This window comes from Macrotis lagotis, chromosome 1 (assembly GCF_037893015.1).
Source record: "Macrotis lagotis isolate mMagLag1 chromosome 1, bilby.v1.9.chrom.fasta, whole genome shotgun sequence".
NCBI lineage: Eukaryota > Metazoa > Chordata > Mammalia > Peramelemorphia > Peramelidae > Macrotis > Macrotis lagotis.
Genome location: NC_133658.1, coordinates 207,700,955 through 207,723,089, shown reverse-complemented (window position 1 = coordinate 207,723,089; position 22,135 = coordinate 207,700,955). Strand labels below are relative to the sequence as shown.

Here is a 22,135-nt window from a genome sequence, read left to right as displayed (position 1 = left end):
CAAAACTAGTTTACAGAAATAGATTTCATTTCAAACAGCTGAAATTTCTTATTCTGACATGATTTTTCTCCCCCTTCTTCCTCTAGATAGAACTCAGAGTATCTTTAAAGAAAGTTATGCATAAAGAAGAGATATGCAGAAAACTGAATACAATGATTATTTGATTTTCAAGTAAATGAAGATATTTTATCAGTATATGAAATATATCTATCAGATATTCAGACTTGTGGGGAGTGGGTGAAGGTGAATGACTGACCTACACCTGTACATCCAAGCATCAATACTTAAAAAATGCTATCAATCTATCTTTCATGAAAGGATTTTTAAAATATGAAAAGCTCATATTTATAAAGGTAGACTCAACTAGAAAACTAGAGATATTACAAACACTACCTATATAATAAATTTGAACTTTTTTCTTCCCCTACAAAGGGAAAAATATTTTTGAAAAATTAAAATGGAAAACCAGTGATCAGAAGCCCAAATATAAAGTAGGCAGCATGTAGCCCATTAATGGTGCCCCCTTTTGAATTTCTAGTATCTCCACAAGATGACAGCATGAGAACAGCCTTTCCTAGGAACTCTCTCAAAAATATTCCAAAAACCTTAAAATTATGTCTCTCTAACTAAATTTTTGAGAGACAGAACCCACAAAAAAGATTCAGTGAGGCAATTCTCCACTCTAAGATAACCTGGAAAATTGTGGGAAAGCTCTGTTCCATGGGGGTGGAGAGGGCGGCAAGGCAGTCAGGATTATCATGCAGGAGTGAAGGAGCTCCAGTCTTCTGGGTTGTTGCATCTATAGGCCTGGATCACAGGGAGAACTGGCTCCTGGCAGCAGCAGGAGTTTCCTGACCTGGCAGTCCAGGGAACACCAAACACAACCTGGAAGATCAGTGGGGAAAACTCTGCCACAGTGAGTGGGAGCTTCAGTGCAGTTGCAGCCATCAGCATAGCTGTGGCCCTCAGCACAGCCCAGATCCCAGGAAACAGAAGCAGGCACACAAAGCCACCCAGCAGCTGCTCCTGGAGTGCTTAGTCCACAGAAGGTAAGGGGATGTGGGGGGGAAGACTGTCAAGGTCTCTCCTCTGGCCCTGGGTCAGGATTCGTGTGCTTTGTCCATATTCAGACTCTGGTTGCAGTCTGGGGGCCCCCTATTGCCATCCACAGATCAGAGCACAGGCAGGAGAGCAGTCAGAGCCTCATATAAGACCTTGAACGAACTGAGGACCTTGCGGGGGTGTCCCAATAATACTAAAAGCTCAGGAAGCTCCCCAAACCAGGCACAGGCTGAGGAAATGAGTAAACAGAAAAAAAATTACTTTGGTCCCATGGAGTATCAAAATACACAATCTGAAGATGAGAAAGTCCAAGCTTCTGCATCTAAATCCTCCAAGAAATACAGAAGTTGAGCTCAGGCTATGGTAGAACCCCTCAAAATATTATGAAAATCAAGTAAGGGAGGCAGAGGAAAAATTCAGAAGAGAAATGAGGGAGATATAGGAAAAACATGAAAACCAAGTCAACAGCTTAGTCAAGGAGATCCAAAAAAATGCCGAAGAAAATAACATACTCAAAACTAGTTTAGGTAAAAAAAAAAGTTCAAAAAGTTAATGAGGAGAAAAATACCTTAAAAAGCAGAATTGGCCAGATGGAAAAGGAGGTAAGAAAGCTCGCAGAAAAAAGCAAATTCTTCAAATACAGAATGGAGCTAAAGGAAGCTGATGATTTTGTGAGGAATCAAGACACAAAACAATATCAAAAAATGAAAAACTAGAAGAAAACATGAAATATCTCATTGAAAAAAACAACAGACAAAACAGTATCAAAAGAATGAAAAACTAGAAGAAAACAACAGATCTGGAAAACAGATCCAAAAGAGGCAATTTAAAAATCATTGGGCTACCTGAAAGTCATGGTCAGGAAAAGAGCCTTGACTTCATTTTTTTATTTTTTAGGTTTTTTCAAGGCAATGGGGTTAAGTGGCTTGCCCAAGGCCACACAGCTAGGTAATTATTAAGTGTCTGAGGCCGGATTTGAACCCAGGTACTCCTGACTCCAGGGCCGGTGCTTTATTCACTGAGCCACCTAGCTGCCCCCCTTGACTTCATTTTTAAAGAATTTCTACAGGAAAATTGTCCTGATATCCTAGAAGCAGAGGGCAAAATAGAATATCTCTAGTGAGATAAGCCTTTTTTTTAGGTCACCTAATATCTCAATAATATTTCAAGAGTGGAATTCATCTTAGGTTTTTTTGATACAGAGTAGGGATAGGAGCTATACTCTGAACCTAATTGTGTATTATTATCTAGAAGCTTAAAGTCAACCTACCAACTTCATCTTCATTTGCCTGGATATTTTCCTAGCATTATCATAGAGCTTATATGGAGTATTTAAGATTTCATAGACTTCTGCATATTTTTTCTTTGGTAAAATCATTTGTTTCTTTTTCATTCCTTTGGAATTAAATGGAAAATTTTATTTCCTTTTTTTGATAGTGTTTGCTTCTCAGCTTTCTCTATGAAATGGCAATGCCCAAACTAAAGCATTGTTCAGTTAAGTCTTTTGTTTATTTTCCCTGCTTCTGTTCTTATTCTCACATCCAGGAGAAAAGGAAGATAAAAGAAAGTGACAGTAAAAGTTTTTGACCAACAAAGGATCACCTAAAATTTTAAAAATGATTTAGTCTTTCTTTGTTTTTCTTAATTTGACCCTGAACAGCCTGAACAGAGGGGAAAGTTAGTTAGCTGATAATGGCTGGATGAAAGATTTACAGAGATACTACAGGCATACCTCATTTTATTATGCTTTACTTAATTGCATTTTGCAGATACTATTTTACACAAATTGAAGGTTTGTGGCAATCCTGAGATGAGAAGTCTAGTCTATCATTGCCATTTTTCTGATAGTATGAGCTCACATTGTGTCTTAGTGTCCCATTCTGATAATTCTTGCAATTTCCAAACTTTTTCATCATTACTATAACTGTTAAGGTGATCTGTAATTATTGACCTTTGATGAACCTACTGTAATTGTTCTGGGGTGCAATGAACTGCATCCAGGTGAACTTAATAAATAAATGTGTGTATGTGTTGACTGCTCTACTGACCAGCATTGTCCTTTCCCTCTCTCCTCCTCTTTGGACCTCCCTATTCCCTGATTCCCAAAAGTATTGAAATCTACAAGAGACATTAAAAATTCAAGTCTAAGGAAGAGTCTACTGATGGCACAAACTTCATTGCTGTCATATTTTAAAAAAACTGACACAGCCACCTCAACTTTGATCACTACCCTCAATAGCCATCAATATCGAGTTAAGACCCTTCACCAGCAAAAGGTTATAACTCACTGAAAGCTCAGAGAATGGTTAGCATTCTTTTAGCAATAATGTATTTTTAAAATCATTGCACACTTAATAGAATAGTATAAACAGGATTTTTATATGCACTAGGAAACCAAAAATTTCATAAGACTTGCTTTATTGTGATAATTGCTTTACTGCAGTAATCTCTGAAGTATGTCTATGCTTCATATTTGAAGGAGAAAACAAGGGCTCAGGACTATATTAGAGGAGTACATCTGGGTATGACATTATGCATTGTTATTAACTAACATTTATTAAGCATCCACATGGATACCAAATATGCCACTACACTCTCTGCCCTTGAGGAATTTACCTTTACAGTTAGAACATTTAGCAAACGAGATATCCTTTTACTTCTGGGAACCAGTGGTCCAGATACTCTAAACTTTTCTCTATCTTCTCGTTTTTTTATAAGCAGGTCTGAAAAATTCTTACTATCTTTCCAGTATGACCACAGAATTAAAGGTATGATTTAGAACTGGAAGAGATTTTAGAGAAAAATTCAAGCAAACTCCTTCATTTTAGAGATGAGGTAACTGAAGTCCTAAGAGGCTGATTTGTCCCAGGAACAAGGAGGCTTGTGGAAGAACCAGAACCAGAATCTAGACTTCCTGATATCAGCACTGTGGCTTATGTATACTATATCATCCTGGCCATTCAAATTCTGTTTCTGAAAATTCTTCATCAAGACATATGTCCTCTTTGAAACTCTCTGTTCTCATAAGACAACTAAAACAATATATAAACATGGTAAATATCTATCCTTTTGTTCTTTATTACGCTAAACATAATTTTCCTTCCTTTCAACTTGACAACATCCTGTTCTATTAGTAAAAAATGACAATCACAATCTGACTACATTAGGATTTCATTTGCTACATATCACTTGTTCACAAAATATTATTAAGGAGGGGATGGAAGACTACTAAAAATATTGCTTCAAACAAAAAGCAGTGGAGAAGAAAATAAGCCTAGAGATACACTGCAGTTAGACTCTACTAAGTTAGATTATTCCAAGCACATTCACAGATGAAACTAGGAGGACAACAAATAGAAACAAAAATGGAACAGATAAACTGGCATTACTATTATACTCTATTTTCATCAATGTTGACAGAAGAACTACTATACTTGGAAGGTTACACTGCAGTATTCAATGAGTTATATAGGAAGTAGAGAAAGCATTTAAGGAGTAACAAAGAAACACAGCTTGATCAGAGCAAACATACACACACATACACACAAACACACACACAAGAAAACTATGCAGAAAATGATGTAGTCTTAAAGAATTTGGCAAAGAGAGTAAGATTCCTAAAGCATGGAAAAAATCACAAACTATATTAACACTAGGAAAAAAAGGAGTTAAAGAAGGCAGGAGCAGCAGCAGCTATTAATTTACATCATCTACTTTCTCATCTTTATTACACATTTATGGCAGAAAAGGTTTGTGTCCTTCAGGGTATCTTTGATAGAATTGTAACAAGGGATGAGGCAGGCAGGCTTCTGCAGACTATTTTCCAAAACAGATCACCATCTTCAATTCTATGACTGACTGAGAAATATGGAGAATACATGACCCCCCACTCTTTCTTTTGCTCGCTAATCACACACACACACACAACTTTTTTTTTACTTGATAGAGGAAGATGTCTAAGCTCTCTTCTCAAAAGGTTTATCTCATGCGTAAATTCAAATACTGTAAAAGTACCTGATAAATGAATTCACAGAGATAACTTAGGGTGATGAGTTTTTAGGACTATTTAAGAAATAAGATGTTGACTTGCATTGGTAGAGGAAGTTTCTCCATACCAAGTTGTAGACACCAATGGAATCCACACAGCAGCAAAAATGAGCCCCTTATTATTAATATCAAGTGAGGCATAAACCAGGAAAACATGATCACATAAGATATTTTTCAGTGTCACAAATAAGCCATGGAGTAATATAGTTGAAGAAGCATTTTGATTTAGTGAACAGAGGGATGGTCTTGGAGCTAGGAAGATCTAGGATCAAGTCCTCCTCTGACATATACTAACTACAAGACCCAGGTCAAGTCACTTAATCTCTTAGTGTCTCTCAATCAATCAATAAGTACTTATTAAATACCTATTATGTTCCAGATTCTGGGGAGAGGAATACAAAGGATGAAATAGCCCCCATCTGCAAAGAACTTATTAATGGGGGAGACAAAAGAAAGGGTCTCTCTATTGGACAAGGATAGAGAAGACAACTCTCTAAGATTCTAAACTGGAAAAAAAAAAACACCATCTACACTCATAGAGGGGGTTTCCTCATCAGGAAATTCCCTATTTCAATGAAATCCTTTGTCTAAACCTACCCCTAATTCTTCTATCACATAATCTCTCAGGGTCTCCTTTTCAACTCTATGATTTTGTTGCAAATAGATTTGGTAGGGTTCTATCTGATTTCAAATTCCAAAGAACTAAACAAAATGAAGTTAGGCAAGGATAGTTGTATTGTATTCAATGCCAACAAGAAGTATCTGGGCATCTTATATTAATTACAATGCTCAAGATGATAACAATGATGATTAATTAATTACAATGCTCATGATGATAAATTCAAATTTATGTAGTGCTTAAAAGTTTGCAAAATGCTTTACAAATACTTCATTTTTATCCTCACAAAAACTCTGGGATATAGATACTACTTTCATTCTCATTTTGCAGATAAAGCAACTGAGACAGATAGTAATTCAGTGATTTTCAAGCAAGTATATGAGGCTGGATATGAACCCAGTGAATGAATTTATTCACTGTATTACTAAACAACACTCATAAAGGCTTCAGTGAAGAATCTATATAGGGGACAAGCTGAACTTTGAAAGAAATTAGTGATTCTAAGAAGTGAAAATGAGGAGGGGATAGATTTTAAGTATGAGAAACAGTGCATGAAAGACATTAAGAAAGGAGGTGGAATGTCATATTTGAAAAATAGCAAGGTCAGTTTGGTTGGACCCAAGACTTCAAGAAAAGGAGAAATGTATCATAAGGCTGGAATCTCAAGGTAGAACCAAAGTTAAGAAAACTTTTAAATGTCAAACAAGAGTTTTATATCTGGTATCAATGGTAGAATTTCTTTAACTCATCCTCTGCAAAAGATATCATTATCCAAGACAGAGGGCATCATTTGATAAACATCACTGCCTTCTGATGCAGTTTTCCCAAGGGTTTTGTACTTTTGTGGATACTACTGAATTACTTAAAATTTCTATTATACATTGTAAGTGACCGGAACGGTATTTTTATGTTTATAGTAAACTAACATCTTAGCAATAAAAATTTGTTTCTATGATTAAAAAAGTATACGTATTCCACTGTGTTGTGAAATAGGTGATCAATAAAATACTCAGGTCGTATCATCTGTATCAGAGCTATGAACTGGAAAACCTATTCTAAGGCAAGAGGAGTCTAAATATGTTCAATATGCATAATTTTATTTAGTAAAAACAAATTTTAAAATACTGTTAGATTTATGTATTTTTACAGGTGTGACAGAAAAAACAACAACTATTCCGTTCAAATGCTACCAAGGAAAAATTGTACAGGTGATCTGGCATTATGTCATTAAAGAAAATGAAGAACCAAACAAAGTTGGTAGGCCAGTCCTACAGAGGAAGTGAAAGTGAGTGGATGGACAGTGTTTACTCTACGGTTATGCATACAATGTTAAGAGAGATAGAGAAAGGTGCCTAGGTACAATGGGTGGATATAGAGAAAAGTTATAAAGTAGAGAAGAAATAGTTGATAGCTTGGGAAATTTTGAGTACTATCCAAATTGATGAGATGACATAGCAATTAAAGGATCAAAATAGAAGAAAGCTATAACCTCATTTTTGGTGACAGGAAACATTTGAGAAGGTTTTATAAATATTTATCTACTGTTGAGAATTCAGGGATGCTGTCAAGCTTTCTTTTGTCTACACTCCTAGGTTTTGGTAAGTCAGTTCTGAGAATTAAAGTATAAATGGGAATATAACAAGTAATCTCACACCTGCAAATTCTAAGTGATTTCTATCAACTTTGGACTATCTTTGTAGTCTACACTCATTCCTTAAACTAAAGAGATGGTAGTTAAGAGATTATTTTCTTTCTCCTGTAACAAATGTCCCTACCTGAAGCACTGAGGAATCACAAGCAATTAAAGACAAAGTTCCCAAATAGTTTAAAACAACTTTAGCTTGTTATTTTATTTTTTATTATTATCTTTTTTTCAATGCAATGGGGTTAAGTGACGTGCCCAAAGTCACAAAAAATGGCAATTATTAAGTGTCTGAGGCCTGATTTTAACTCAGGTCCTCCTGACTCTAAGGTTGGTGCTCTATCCACTGTGCCACCTACTGCCCCTTGTTTTACTTATTATTTATTTGTCTGTTTATTTTAGATTTTGCAAGACAATAGGATTAAGTGGCTTGCCCAAGATCACACAGTGAGGTAATTATTAAGTGTCTGATGCTGAATTTGAACTCAGGTCCTCCTGACTTCAGGACTGTTGCTCTATCCACTTGCACCACCCAGCTGCCCTTGTTGTTTTATTTTTGCCAATTATGTTTTTTTAAAAATAAAAGGTCATTTTTGCATATGTTGATAATTGCATATATTAATAATTTTATTTCTTATGGCCAATACGTACTTAACAATTGTTAAGTTTTTCTTAAATAATTCCTACTTCTACTAGATCTTTCCACAAATGTGTTCTTCATACTGTTGCCAGAATGTTATTTCTTTCAAAATAAGGTAAGGTCACTTTTTTGACCTGATCTCCAGCAAGATGGCTCCTGCAAAGAATGGTGGACACAAAAAGAAGGGACAGTCTGTCATCAGTGAGATGTTGACCAGAGAATATACCATCAACATTCATAAGAGAAGACTTCAAAAAGCAAGATCCTTGGGCTCTAAAGGAAATTTGCATATTTTCCATGAAAGAAATGGGAATTACAATGTACTCACTGACATCAGACTTAATAAATCTGTTTGGGCCAAAGGAATAAAGAATATCCCATACCTTCTTTGAGTGTGTTTGTCTAGGAAACACAATGTGGATGAAGATTCAACAAACAAGCTGTTTACATTAGTTACTTATGTGTCTGTCACCATTTTCAAAGCTTACTGTCAATGTGGATGAAAACTAAATTGAGTTTTGTTTAAATAAAGTTATAAAATGTCAAAAAAAAAAAGTAAGATAAGGTCAAGTCACTCCTCTGTGCCAAAGTCTTCAATAGTTACTAGGTGCCAACCCAGTAAAGATAAAACTCCTCTGTCTATCACTCAGGATCCTCTACACCCTAAGATTGCTCTATCTTTCTAACCTAGCTGGAGAAGTCAAACATGAGCCATTTCTTGGTCTTGCATGAGATTTTCTGCCTCTGTTCTTCCATTTCATAATCCTCTCTGCTTTTGCTCACTCTCTCCTTCCTTCCCTCATTTACAGTCCTATAAACAACATTCTCCCTACTGACCTCAAAGTAGAGAAGCTGCTGGCACAGAAACTGGCCCTTGATAGGGACACTGGAGATTGGAAAATCTGCTGGAACCTACAGATAAGGGTATGTGATCTGGACCACTCACATACCCTTTTGCTACTTAATTTTTTTTAGTGATTTGTCTGTCATATCCCCCAAGAGATGATAAACTCCCTAAAGACCATATCTTTATTGAAATTTTGACTCTGAGGGCCTGGGAGAGACCTATACATAGAAATACTTAAGTAAATTTTTATGAATGAATTATATTATGTAAGCTATGATTCAGAAATTAAAATAGGTATAGACTATTCTCTTTATTTGGCAGAGAAATCCTTACTAATGAGGAAATTGATTTCAATTTAATTCAATAACATTTACTACATATTTCCAACCCTACAAAGCCCAAAACAAAGACATTCCCCTGACTTCACAGAGCTTAAACTCTACTGGGAAGTACATTCTTCTGTGAACCTATTGATAAGCAGAAATGACAGAAATGGGAAAGGCAAACCACTGACAAGCTGAGAAATCAGTTCCTCTAAAAGACCCAGAAAAATTTCCAGAATCTAGTTTCAAATGATCTGATCTTTCCTTCTCCTCTGAGCTCTTCTTGTTGAACAAGTCTAGGGAAAAGTGGTAAATGAGGTATGTTCAGTACCTTGGGGTCCCTTCCAAATTTGCTTTGTTTTAGGAGAAAGAAGCCTCTCCAATATTTAACATCTTCCATTCTAAAAGACTGTCTTTCTAAGAGACCCTTTGTGAGAAAGGTTGCATGAGATTAAGGGAGCAGAAAGGGGAGCCTGGGTTAGGGAGTAGTAATTAACGTATTTGGTCCTGAAGAAGAATCCCCAACCTAGTGCTTTAAAGGAGAGGCCCCCACACTATGGATGAGAAACTGCAAACTGTGGTTCTGTATCTTCTGGGGACTTCTAATATAGTGATATGCAAAGAAAACATTTGTCTCTATTTTCTACATTTTTAGGCAATTGCAATTTTTCTGTATTTCTTTTTGCTCTGAATGACTTCGTAGATGTGAGGGAACTCCCTTGACGGATGATGATCTACAATTTACCTGCATCTTGTGGTCAGATTGTGGCTCATGATTACTGAGAGATTAAGAGGTTTGCCTGTGGTCATACAGTTCCAGTAACAAGGATGGGGAATGAACCCATGACTCTGAAAACTAGCTGTCTGTCTAGTCAATGGGTAATGAAATTTATTTTTTTTCAATTTATTTTTTTCATGGCCTACATTATTTATTCAATTTGCTAAAATTGGTACTTACCTTGCATATGTTTCAATAACTACTGGTTCAAGCACTGTCTTTTAATAAAAATATTAGCAAGTTACTAAGTAGTTAGCTATGCTGAATTAGAACTCTTTGTGGTTCAATCACTAATTGCTTAACTGCATAGTAAAAATAACCAGCTTCAGCATATTTTCATTAAAAAAAAAAATCAGACTGGCTCGTAATTATGGCTAAGCCAGAAGGACTTAATACTAAATACAATAAAATTTCAATTTTAATGGTCACAATAAATTTAGATTAAAATATTTTCTTGCTTCTTTACTTATGCTTAACAAAAAAATAAAAATTAAATAAGCTATCTAAATATCAGTATTGTTTTAACCTTTCACTGAACTATCTAAAGTAGTTAACCTATTACACACACACACACACACACACACACACACACACACACACACTACATACCTGAAGGAAAATTCTTCCAATTCCACTCAAAAGCTGAGACTCTTGTTCTGGGTAGTATTTGATAACTGAATGATATGCATCTACAGCAAGTACGTAATCCTAAGAGGAAAAGAAGACAAAGCCACAATTTAAAATTCAGAAATCACTTCTACCTTTACTCATACTCACTTTAATCAGTCAATAAGCATGTATTAAATGTCTTATTATATAGAGGTATTTGGTGATGATGTAGTGAAAAGAGTCCTGGGTCTGGAGTCAGGAAGATCTGAGTTCAAATCCAACCTCAGATACTTACTACCTGGGTGACTTCAGTTTCCTCAACTATAAAATGGGAATAATAACAGGATTGTGGTGAAGAGCCTTTAGTAGAGTATCTGACATATAGAGGGCTCTACATAAAGAACAACCATTTATTCTTATACTCCCTCTTACTCCATGCCAGGCATCATTGAAGAAGGAATAGCTTTATGCATATGTATAAAGCCACACATACCCACACTTAAACTCTGAGAGGCAGCTTGGAATAATGGATAAAGAGCTGATTTCAGGGTCAGGAAGATCTAGGTTCAAGTCCTGCCTCTGACACATACTGACTTTGTGATCTTGAACAAGTCACCAGTTCTCAATACCCAGACAACTCTTTAAGACTGAAGGAAGCAAAGGTGTTGACTTGGATTGGCAGATGGAATTTCCTCATCAAGGAATTTCCCCATATAGTGAAATAACAGATCTAGTCCCAATCACTCTGCAGACTTTAGGAACTAGAAGAAAATTTACAGAGAAAGAACTAACACTCAGAAAATGGAAATGATTTGCCCAAGACTGTATAGGTAGTGATGCTTGTATTCAAATCTATGTTCAAATCCAGTGGTTTGTCCACTCTACCACATTTCATATAAATACATTCCCCCAGACACACACACATTATAGATAGGCATGCACATATGTACACCTACACCCACACAAGTCATTCTATTTCCATCTGAATCATCAGATTCAGAGAGCAAATAATACTATCCAATAGTTAGTCTGTATTAATCTTGCCCAGTGATACCAGTATTATAAAGGGGTTCCCAGTGTTTATCTGTAATAAAAGTTGATGAACCATTACACATCACAGCTTTTGATGACCTCCTTTTAGCTCAATTAGGCAGGCAGTTCTTTATCCTAATTTTTTTTCCTTTCAAGTAGCAATTAAGATCTCAACTGGATGGTTCATCTAACTCTCCTCTGCCAAAAAAATTATTATGAGAATTGATAAATTTTGCCTTTTATTCACTTTCCAAATAAATAAGATAAATTCACATTCAGTGTAACTCAATGGAATATTGGAAAGGCTTACATTAATAAATGAGATATGATATTAAGAAATTTTAAAATAAACCTTAAATTAACTCCCCCCATTCCAAAAAACTCCAAGATTATTCATACACCTGAATGTAATTATTTCTTTGGTACCAAGAATACTTACTCTTTAGAAAATCAAATGACTTTTAACTGTTACTACAAAGAAAATATATATATTAACTTATATTTTTCTCTTGTTAATAGTTTATCTTAATATCCTAGCAGGAACATTTATTTCCTTATTCTTCTACACATTAAATTATATCCAAACTAGAACTTAGAGTTACTAACTGGAATGTTATAAAGAAAGATAGGCAAACATGTAGAATTCCAATTTGGCAGGGAAAAAAAATAAAAAGCTCCAGGTTTTCCTTACGGACTACCAACTTCAAGTATAGCTCATTAAAACTAATTTTATTCAAGGCCAGATAAGCTGTACAATCAGACAGTGTACCTTGGTTTCCTGCTCTTATTGCCTCTTACTATCTGTCATTTCCTCACAATAACTGAGGCAGCAGCTGGCCTGCTTTTAGTCAGTGTAGGGAATGTCATGCCTCATACAAGCCAAGCTGCTCTTATTGCCATTCTGGAAACTACTCCATCATTTCCCTTTAGGTTAAAGGGTATCTACGAGTGAGAGAGGAGATATATTTTTCCATCTCAAAATTTCAAATATGCTGTGATCTCTGTACTTCCTGGGCTTTTGTCACATTAAGTAAACATTTTACAATATAATAATAAGGCTTTCCTCCCACCACCAACCTTATAGAAGGACAGAAAGAGAATTTGTTAAAAAGGACAAATTAGTGAGATGGTGGCAGAAAAACATGGGGCAGTAGACATAAGTGGATGAAATATGTAATCTACATTATCTCCTATCTTTGGGGTGTTAGGGGGCATATGTGGGTATATGTGAAGTTCTCTAACCTTAACAAGGCTCAAAACTATCAGAAATTAATACTTGTCAACAGCATGTTTACATTCTTTATCTTTGGATTTTAAATGAATAAGAAAGGAAAAGTGCTTTTTGGAGGCATTTTTAATCAAAATTGTGTTCTAAATCATATGTTCCATAAAAATCTTTGGTTTAAGTCAAGCTTCCATTGCCTAACTAGAGATCAAATGTACTAATTTCCACAAGATTTGAAGACTGATTGTGTACTAAAGGAAAAATGATCATAATAGATATCTATTTATTTAAGAATATGATTGTACTTACTATACTTGAAAAGATACTAAAGTTGCCTAAGATCTAAAGAGGAGGCATTTTCAAAAAGTGAAATTCTCACAGATATGGAATAGATCTGTTATACTATGCTGTGTACCAGGTACATCATTATACCAAGGAGAGCATAATAGTGAATTGTGAGAACACTATTATGAAAGTATAGTAATTTGATCCAAAGACTCCAGTAAAATGGATCTGATGCCAGGAGAAGAAACCTTTAGAAGATATGATATGCACATAATGACCATAGGGTGTTTAAGTAATTACTTCTGACAAATGGAATCCAGCACTCAATAAGATACCAAGAAGTAATTTGTATTCCACCTGTTCTCTAGGTCTTCCACATAGAAAGATAAGAGATTTCTAGCTGTGCTCTCCGGTAGAATAAAATGTGACATTTTTGCTCTTTAGTCATTTTCAGTCATATCTGACTCTTTTTCTTGGTAGAGCTACTGCAAAGGTTTACCATTCTCCTTCTCCCAGCTCATTTTACAGATGAGAAAACTGAGGCAACTGACTTGCCCAGGTCACATAACTAGTATATAAGGTCATATTTCAACTCAAAAAAAGATGAGTCCAGGCATGGAACTCTATCTACTATAACATCTAGCATCCTCAAAATGTGACATACTGAAAATCAAATAAAATTAAAAGGATTGCATTTTAAAGTCTCCTTATAATATATTTATTTATTGGAAGTCAAGGAAACATTACTAAAACTTGGGAAAAGACTGAAATGATTTTCTCAGAAAGAATTTAATTTTCTCTCTCGACCATATAAGTTTGTATTTGAAGGATATGAATGATTTGCTCAAATGGACAAATCTATTTTGGTTCAGTCTTCACCCTTTTCCCATTAGCAGTGGCACCTGTTTGATGCCCATGAAACAGATTTACAATCATTTTGGAACCAGATAAGACTGGTGCAGCATAAGTTAAACAACGGGTGGTTGACTTATGTGGTTTCACACATACATACACACACACACACACACACACACACAGCCATTTAAAATATAGTAGAACTTCAAGCTATGTAGGGAAGTTTAGAAGCTAGGTGAAATCAGAAGGGTATACTCGAGTTTCTGCCTAATACACTAAAATAAGCTGGTTTACTTCTAGTATGCCTATATTCTTACTATGTCTGAAGGAAATTTTTATTTTTTTATGATCTAAGGATATTAAAAAAACGTTTCAAAAAATAAGAACAGTGGTGAAAAGCTTTGCACAGTCCCAAAAATATTTTAATAGTATGATATACCAAAATGTAGAGATAAAAGCAAACTATTAGAATAAATGTGTTGAATTTCTCATCCTAAAAATTAAATTACTGCTTTTTCACTTTAATAGGTAAGTTGTTAAAATTTATTAAATAGTTGATTAACATAATTAGCTCATGTAAATAATCCAGTCAATATATATGTATTTGTGTATGTATATAAAAGTATATATGTATGACATTCTATTGCAATAACACATCTACTCACTAGATGGCAGCAGATTGTACCTACTCAAAAATAGCCCAAAGTTGAAATTTCTTTTACATTCTTTCACACATAAAATGAAAAGATTAATCTGAACATTAAAATGTTAGGCGATGTACACACCTGTGTTTTTAAGGAAATTTTACATAGACTAACATTTAATGTCATTCTTGTAATGAGTTGTGACATACAAGAGCAAAGAATTAGTATTAGTGTTAGTATTAAATACTAGAATATAAAAAGGGACAAATTTTACCTTTACCTGGCATCTTAATGCATTCAATTGTTTAATAGCAAATTCAATCCTCTTGGAGGAGTTTTAGACCTAGAGCAAAATGAAACATCAAAGCTACTACTTCAAAAGGTGTTTTGTTTAAGAATGTTCTAGCAAGCTGGATACATTCTAAGTGAAATACAAAATGATGATGGGAGTTGAGGGTTTTCCACCAGTTTTACCACAGGTGGCCAGGTGGAAGATTTCAGCACTGGCTGCTCTGAAGGCTACTAGAGACTATGCCTGTTTTTGGATAGGTCTCCAGAAAGCTATACTGAGAATTCCAGAAATGTGAACAAAGTAATTCAGAGGAAGTGGTGTTGCTTAACATAGTGCCTGAGGGAGAGACAAAGCATATAGGATATCTGAAAAAAGAAAAGGTCCTGGCAAAGTTAGCATGTGGAACTCCAACCAACATATACTGAAGGTGGGGAAAAGCTAGTGTAGAATAAGACAAGGACAAAATATAGGTAGTAAATGGCACCAGAAATATTTCAGAGATGCTGATGAATAATAAGTTTACCAAAAATCACTGATTTTCTTATAAAAGAACATTTTTTAAATGTAAAAGAGGTGCTAGGGGCAGGTAGGTGGTACAGTGAATAGAGCACTGGCCCTGGAGTTAGGAGGACCTTAGTTCAAATCCGGCCTCAGACACTTAATAATTACCTAGCTATGTGACCTTGGGCAAGTCACTTTAATCCCACTGCTTTGCAAAAAAAAAATTTTAAAAAGAGGTCCTTGATAAAATTTTAGAGGCTAGAAAGGCTTATGGGAATTTAAGATCATAGGATTTAGAGCTGTAAAGATGATTTAGGCCATTTTTCTCAATTTGCAAATGAGCAAACTGAGGCCTAGGGCAGAGAATAGATTTGCCCAAGGTGACAGGGCTAGTATTGTTGAAAAATAAGGTGGTTTTCTAAATTTACATGTCTATACTTCCCAAAGTGAGTCTCTATTTTAGAAAGAATTGATTAAAAAAAAAAACTGAGGACATCATTATAGGAAAGCTCACCTGCACTTCACATTTCAGTCTAGATTATATATTCCATACTATCTTACTGAACTATCTTTTCTGTATCACTGAATGTGTTAATCTCCTGATGGTCTCAATTTATTTATATTCTTTATTCCTTTGAGACCTACTTCTCAAATCAAGATCACCATCTCATGAGGGGCAGGAAACTGATATTTCAAGGTTAAAAAACAGAGCCCCTGAGCAAGCTTCTTCACTTGGCAAATTGCCTGCTTTGCCTTATGGAAAACCAGGTTCAGATATGACCTTGGGCAGCTTGAAAACTCAGAGTGTGGGAGAAGTTATGATCTCTGTCTTATAATAGCAGGTAGAGTGCTAATAGTGTTGCTCTTGGGTGTTTGTTGCTAATTGATTCATACAGAAGCATTAAGCTTCTGGTCTGTGCAGCCTGTAGGTTGTGTCACCAGATGATCATCAGGACGTTTTGATTTCTGTGGTTGGGAAAGAAACAGAAGGTGTGGGTAGTTCCAGTTTTTTGAACACAAAGAAGTAAAAAATACTGCTGCAAAAAAGCAGTCTAGTAAAACCGAATTATCTGGCATTATTCTGTTTGGCTCCTCTATTTTACAGATTTTTTTTCCCCAGGAGGTTGAAAGCTTGAGAGTTAAAACTCATACAAGGGCATGGCGGTGCTGCCTATCTCTAGATGTTATTATATTAAATCAAAACAATAACAAAAAAACCCAAACACCACTAGTACACTCAGTATGCACAAGAGACTTGCATAGGGCAGAGTTTGGAAAAGATGAGAGAGGGAGCAAGTAATTGGCTCTAATTACAGTATTTAGCTCAGTGTTTGAAAAATTCAATTTAAAAATGCAAATCCTATATTCTATTTGAATTGATTTCAGAAGGAATAAGCAAAGATATAGCCTTGAAGTATGTTATTGCACTTAGCTATCTATTAAATATGCCATTACTTAGCCTAATTAATTCTCTGCTAAGCTAAACCTTCATGCTCAGTCAGGTGGCTTTCCCTGCTCCAGAATGCGCCAGTGCCTCTCCTCCATTTTTCTTCATGACACCCTACTCCAGGATATACGGCAGCTCTGCAGCTCCTGCCGCCCACGTACCTTCATCATTAGCAGACAGTTTGCCACGGAGTACATCACCCGGCCCAGACGTGACCTCCACAGCTGAACAGAGGCTAGAAAATAAGAGCAGCTTGTGAATGTGCACAAATAAATTAGAGGTTCTTTCTAGCCATCAATTATTGGGTTCTGTGAATTCTGATTTAAAAGATCCCCTTGTTAACACCATTGGATTTTAGCCTAGAATTTTTACTATGCTGTCAGGCTCTACCATAAGCCAGAAAATACTGCCCCTCTTCAAGGGACTAACCTCCAGCTGGTTCTAGGAACGGAATTTCTGAATCAAGGATGCAACAATGCAAAACAAAAGTGGAAACGTCTTAGTTTTCAATGCAGACAAAAGAATAAATGCTAAAACCAAGTGTTACACTTTTTCTAAAAATAGGACAAAAATAAGATAACTTCGGCAAATGTGAATTATCAGTACCATCTACTTATCATCATGCCCTTTAACACATTAAGAGTCAATCAACTCCAAAACCAAAGTGACCAACAAAGCTGGGGAACATGGATTTCTAAGCAGAAGTCACTGAGGACTCATGGGTTCAGCCTGATGGAAGCAAAGTCTCCACTGTACAAAAGGGCCATAATATCAGGGCCTGCAACCCTGGGTTCTGCCAATGGGATAACTCAATTTATCTCTGGGGACCTTAGTTTTTATCATCTGCAAAAATGGGGATAATAATATTTGTCCTACTTACCTCAAAGGGCTGGTTATGAGGATTAAATAAATGACATGAAAGCACTCTTAAAGAGTCAAAAGTAAAAAAAAAAACAAAAAAAACTACAAGATAGTATTGAGGGAAGCAGGACAGTGGGAGAAGAGCTGGTCCTGAAGCCAGAAAGGACAGCTCAGGTAGATCCCTGAGGTGCACTGGCTGTGCTAGCTTGGGCAAGTCACATGGCCTCACCATTTCTTGGGCAACCCTGTTTAAGTCAAGATCATAAATTGGAGAGAAAGTGCTGACTTGCCTGAGAAGAGTGAGTCTCCTGGCCCAGGAGTTCCCTACACCAATGAAATCACAGGTCTAGTTGCCGTTTCCTTTCTGGTAAATATAGCTACGGCTTGAAAATGCACGAGTATATTTGCCTATTAATTCCACTGAGAAGCAGAGACAATGAACAGAGAACTGGTTTCAGAGCCAAAGAGTACTGAGGTCAAGTCCTATGTTCAAGAAATGCTGGCTCAGTGACCATGGGTAATTTATTTCATTACTTAGTGCCTTGGGGAACTATCTAATTACAGAGGAATGTCAAATTTGCATTGGTGCAGCCAGCTTCCATACTTGGAAGTCTCTATATGGTTAAAATAACAAGTCAAGCCTACTTTTTCCTTCTTCCCTAAAGTGACATGAGGATGTGATCTCACTAGGTTCACTGAAGGACTACTAAAGTGGTCCAGTATCCAGAGTAAAAGTAATGGTGGAAGTAAACTGAAAATTAAAAAGTGAGGTTTTTGTGACCTGGCACATTTTTTTTTTTACTCATTCTTGATTATAGTTATTTTGCTGACACCAAGAAAAATAAATTTATGGTTCAAATTGATTAAAAAATACAATGTTATGAAATGAATCCAGAGAAAAACTCATGTGTATCATTTCAGATGATTAACACAAAAATATTCTTTAAAATGATCTGTCATTTTAATGGACTATTTGGACAAACAACAAAAAGTTTATAAAAGGCATCATGGTATTGAGTAAGGATGAGCAAGAAAGATCAAGTCAATAAGCATTTATCAAACACCTACCATGACCAGGCAATGTGCTAAGTGGAAAGGATATAATGAAAGGCAGCCTCAGCCCAAAGGAGCTCAGAATCTTGAGAGGGACACAAGATGCAAACAACTATATACAAACAAAATAAAAGATAAACTGGAGATAATCAGGAGAGGGAAGGTATAGCATTAAAAGTGATCAGGAATGGTTGGATTTTATTGAACAGAGGGTAACATGGTTAGATCTGAGCTTTTGAAATAGGGGATGATATTAAGATTTCTTGATCTCTATGCTTAAGGAACAGCTTAATAGAAAAGAAGATTGGTATGATCTAATACAGAGTAAAGTGACTAAGAATAGGAGGAAAAAAATATAGGAGAACAGGTAGTGAGAATGGTTAGGTTTAAGGGTGGAGAATATACTTGGGAATGTGTGTATAGCCAGTAGGGAAGTTACTAGGCAGGAAGAGAATGATGGAGAGAGCATGATGAGGGTGATCTGTGTGAGAGGAGTTAGCCTTGGCAAAGTATCAGGCCTACCTCTCATCTAATATAGGAATGAAGAGAAAGAGGGTGAAAGTATCTGAGTGAAGTGAGATAAAGAGGAAAGAGGGAACTTGATTAAGGAAGAGTAAAATGACTGCCCTGATGCAGGAAGGACCCAGTGGTGAATAACAAATTTGTAGTGTAACTAATTAGCATGGTTTTGTTATTTTCTCTAGTTCCATTCAGAACACATGATTAGGAATGAAGAAAGGGGATAGTGTCAATAATCTAGGGTTGGAGTTTGGTAAGGCATGACTGAAGACCGGACAAAAGGGCAAGGGATTCCAGGGCAGAGGAGAATGTAGAGCTAAACAAGTTAAACAACAGGATAATAGAGGGAAAGGAGGAGAGTATGGAAATAAACTGAGGGGTGTAGGGATTGGAAGTCACAGTAAGTCCAAAGAACAGTTAGGGGTAATAAGTCAGAGAGAGAGAGAGAGAGAGAGAGAGAGAGAGAGAGAGAGAGAGAGAGAGAGAGAGAGAGAGAGAGAGATAGAATGATAACATATTATGATCAAATAAAGGAATTTTGGAATTTGGATACGATTAAGTGTACAACTGAGATGGAGTGGACAACTGCAGAGTAGACTGAAGAACTGGGAAGTTATGGTACTGAGGGAGGATCAAATACTGAAGGTGAAGTCCTCTAGAGTGAAGGTGGAAATTAAACTGGAAAGACTAAGGCAAGGACTGAATGCAATGTGAAAGGAAGGAAAATATCCTGGGAACTGATAGATAAAGGCCATCAGGACCTGAATGGATGATAAATTTAACAGCATTAATTCAAAGGGGGGAGGCTACTAAGTCAACAAAGTTGGCAATGAGGAACAAAGAGAAGATGGAAGGAGTGAGAAGGGAAGAGGTTTAAGATTAAAAGAAATTTGTTAATTATGGAACAGGCATTCCAGGAGACAAAGTGGAAGGGGAATACTTACCATGCCTATTTTCTTGTGTAATGTTATTCATACTCCCATCTTCGGTTAAGCCTTGTTCCAAATTTCTTAGTATCTATAGTAATTGTTTAAAAGAAAAACAAAATGAGTTATTTCCAGAATCTGGTATAATTTTTGAGTAATGACTGCATGTTTAATATGTACTACTATATGTAAAGCACTATGTTAACTGTTGAGAATACATTTAGAAAAGACATTTCCTGATCTTAAAGAGCTTACATTCTAACAAGAGAATACAAGACATAGATCCAAGTCAGGTTTTATGGTTTTTAATGGTCTAGTGAAAGGTAGAGGGGTAATGTCTCTAGTGTCATTTCCATTAATAAAATTTATATGCAATTTCTGTTGTTGAACCATTCTGCAAAGGACTTAAGGGTGAGAACTTTCTTCTCTGAAAATTCAGTAGCAGTGACTGGTGTGGAGACAGGTGGGAATTGCTATGTCACCATTTCATAACAATATCTTCCCTAAATAAGGAAGCAGGGCCAGTGGTCTGAGAGTGCTGCTACTCTTCCTGGGCTTATTTGCCCATGAATAGCAACTGGTCAGTAGTTGGTATTGGTAAGGCTTTGGCTTGGAGGATCCCTTCTCCAGAGAGGCTGCTCCCAGAATGATGGTTGCAGAGGCAGGTTAAAAGAGGCAATGGTTTTATTGTTGTTTAGTAAGTATCTAACTCTTGTTTTTGGTGGTGTTGTTGGGTTTTTTTTTTTTAGTTTTTTTTGCAAGGTAAATGGAGTTAAGTGGCTTGCCCAAGGCCACACAGCTAGGTAATTATCAAGCGTCTGAGGCTGCATTTGAACTCAGGTACTCCTGACTCCAGGGCCAGTGCTCTATCCACTGCGCCACCTAGCAGGCCCTAGTATCTAACGCTTAAAGATCCCATGGACCATATTGTCCATGGGGATTATTTTAGCAAAAATACTGTAGTGGTTTGCCATTTCCTTCTCCACTGAATTTAGACAGACATAAGTTAAGCTCAGGGTCACAGAGTCTGATACCAGGGTCCTCCTTACTCCAAGAGTTACCTATCTGCCAATGGTCTAGATTCTAGAAAGTATTACTATTCTCAAGGCTACTTGACATATGTATAAGAGGAACAGATTATTCACAAATTATAAGCCTTTATCAAAACTAATTCATATAAGAATATTTCAAGTAGACAAATAACAAAAATCATTGATCACTATCATAATAAAATTGAGCCTATAAAGAAGAATGCCATTTGTACTCTCACTGATGGTAAAGTTCATGTTCATGGTAACCATAAAGCAATAAGAGACAGGATACACAAAGTTAGATGCAGTTTTAAAAAAAAGCAAAATATCAAGTATGTTCCACATGAGAATGATTATTAACTTTTGTGAAATATCAAACTGATTCCTCAGGACTATGAAGAGGTGCTGTATCCTTTTTTTAATATAGCACATAAATTTTCCCCAGCTGTCACTTTAAATTGTAATTTCTGTTTCAAACTTTTCCTTTACGTCTTTGATATTTCTTCCTTTCTCACTCACTTCTATTGCTACTAATTCAATCCATTTCAAGAAATACTTATTAAGCACAAACAGTACAACTCCTAAATTAAGCACGTCTAACCTGTATGACTCTCTTCTCAGTCTCCAGTTTCGGTTCATCATCCATGTATATATACTAATTATGATTGTCCTCTAGGATGCTATCCTGAGCTCTCTTTTCTTGTGTCCTTATATATTCTCACTGGATGATTTCATCAATTCCCATGAGTTCAATTATCATCTCTATGGAGATGATTCCCAGATTTATATAGCTAGCCCTCCTCTCTCTCTCTCTCTCTCCTGAGCTACAGACATAAATCACCGATTGCCTACTAGATATCTTGGACCAGATATTCTTAGGCACCTCAAAAGCAACAT

General features: G+C 36.1%; 1 protein-coding gene and 1 pseudogene across 4 annotated transcripts in view; one reads left to right on the top strand and one right to left on the bottom strand.

Annotated features, from left to right (window-relative positions):
- The window catches only part of TRAPPC12 (trafficking protein particle complex subunit 12), a 152,359-nt gene that overhangs the window by 14,962 nt on the left and 115,262 nt on the right, over positions 1-22,135 (bottom strand). For all 4 annotated transcript variants that reach the window (XM_074209583.1, XM_074209580.1, XM_074209582.1 and 1 more), the window contains 3 exons: positions 20,226-20,298; positions 17,010-17,083; positions 10,568-10,666 (listed from right to left, as the gene is read on the bottom strand). In XM_074209583.1, coding sequence (XP_074065684.1) covers positions 10,568-10,666; positions 17,010-17,083; positions 20,226-20,298 — 246 coding nt within the window. The remainder of the gene's footprint in view (positions 1-10,567; positions 10,667-17,009; positions 17,084-20,225; positions 20,299-22,135) is intronic.
- LOC141504525 (large ribosomal subunit protein eL31-like) lies at positions 8,160-8,520 on the top strand (annotated as a pseudogene).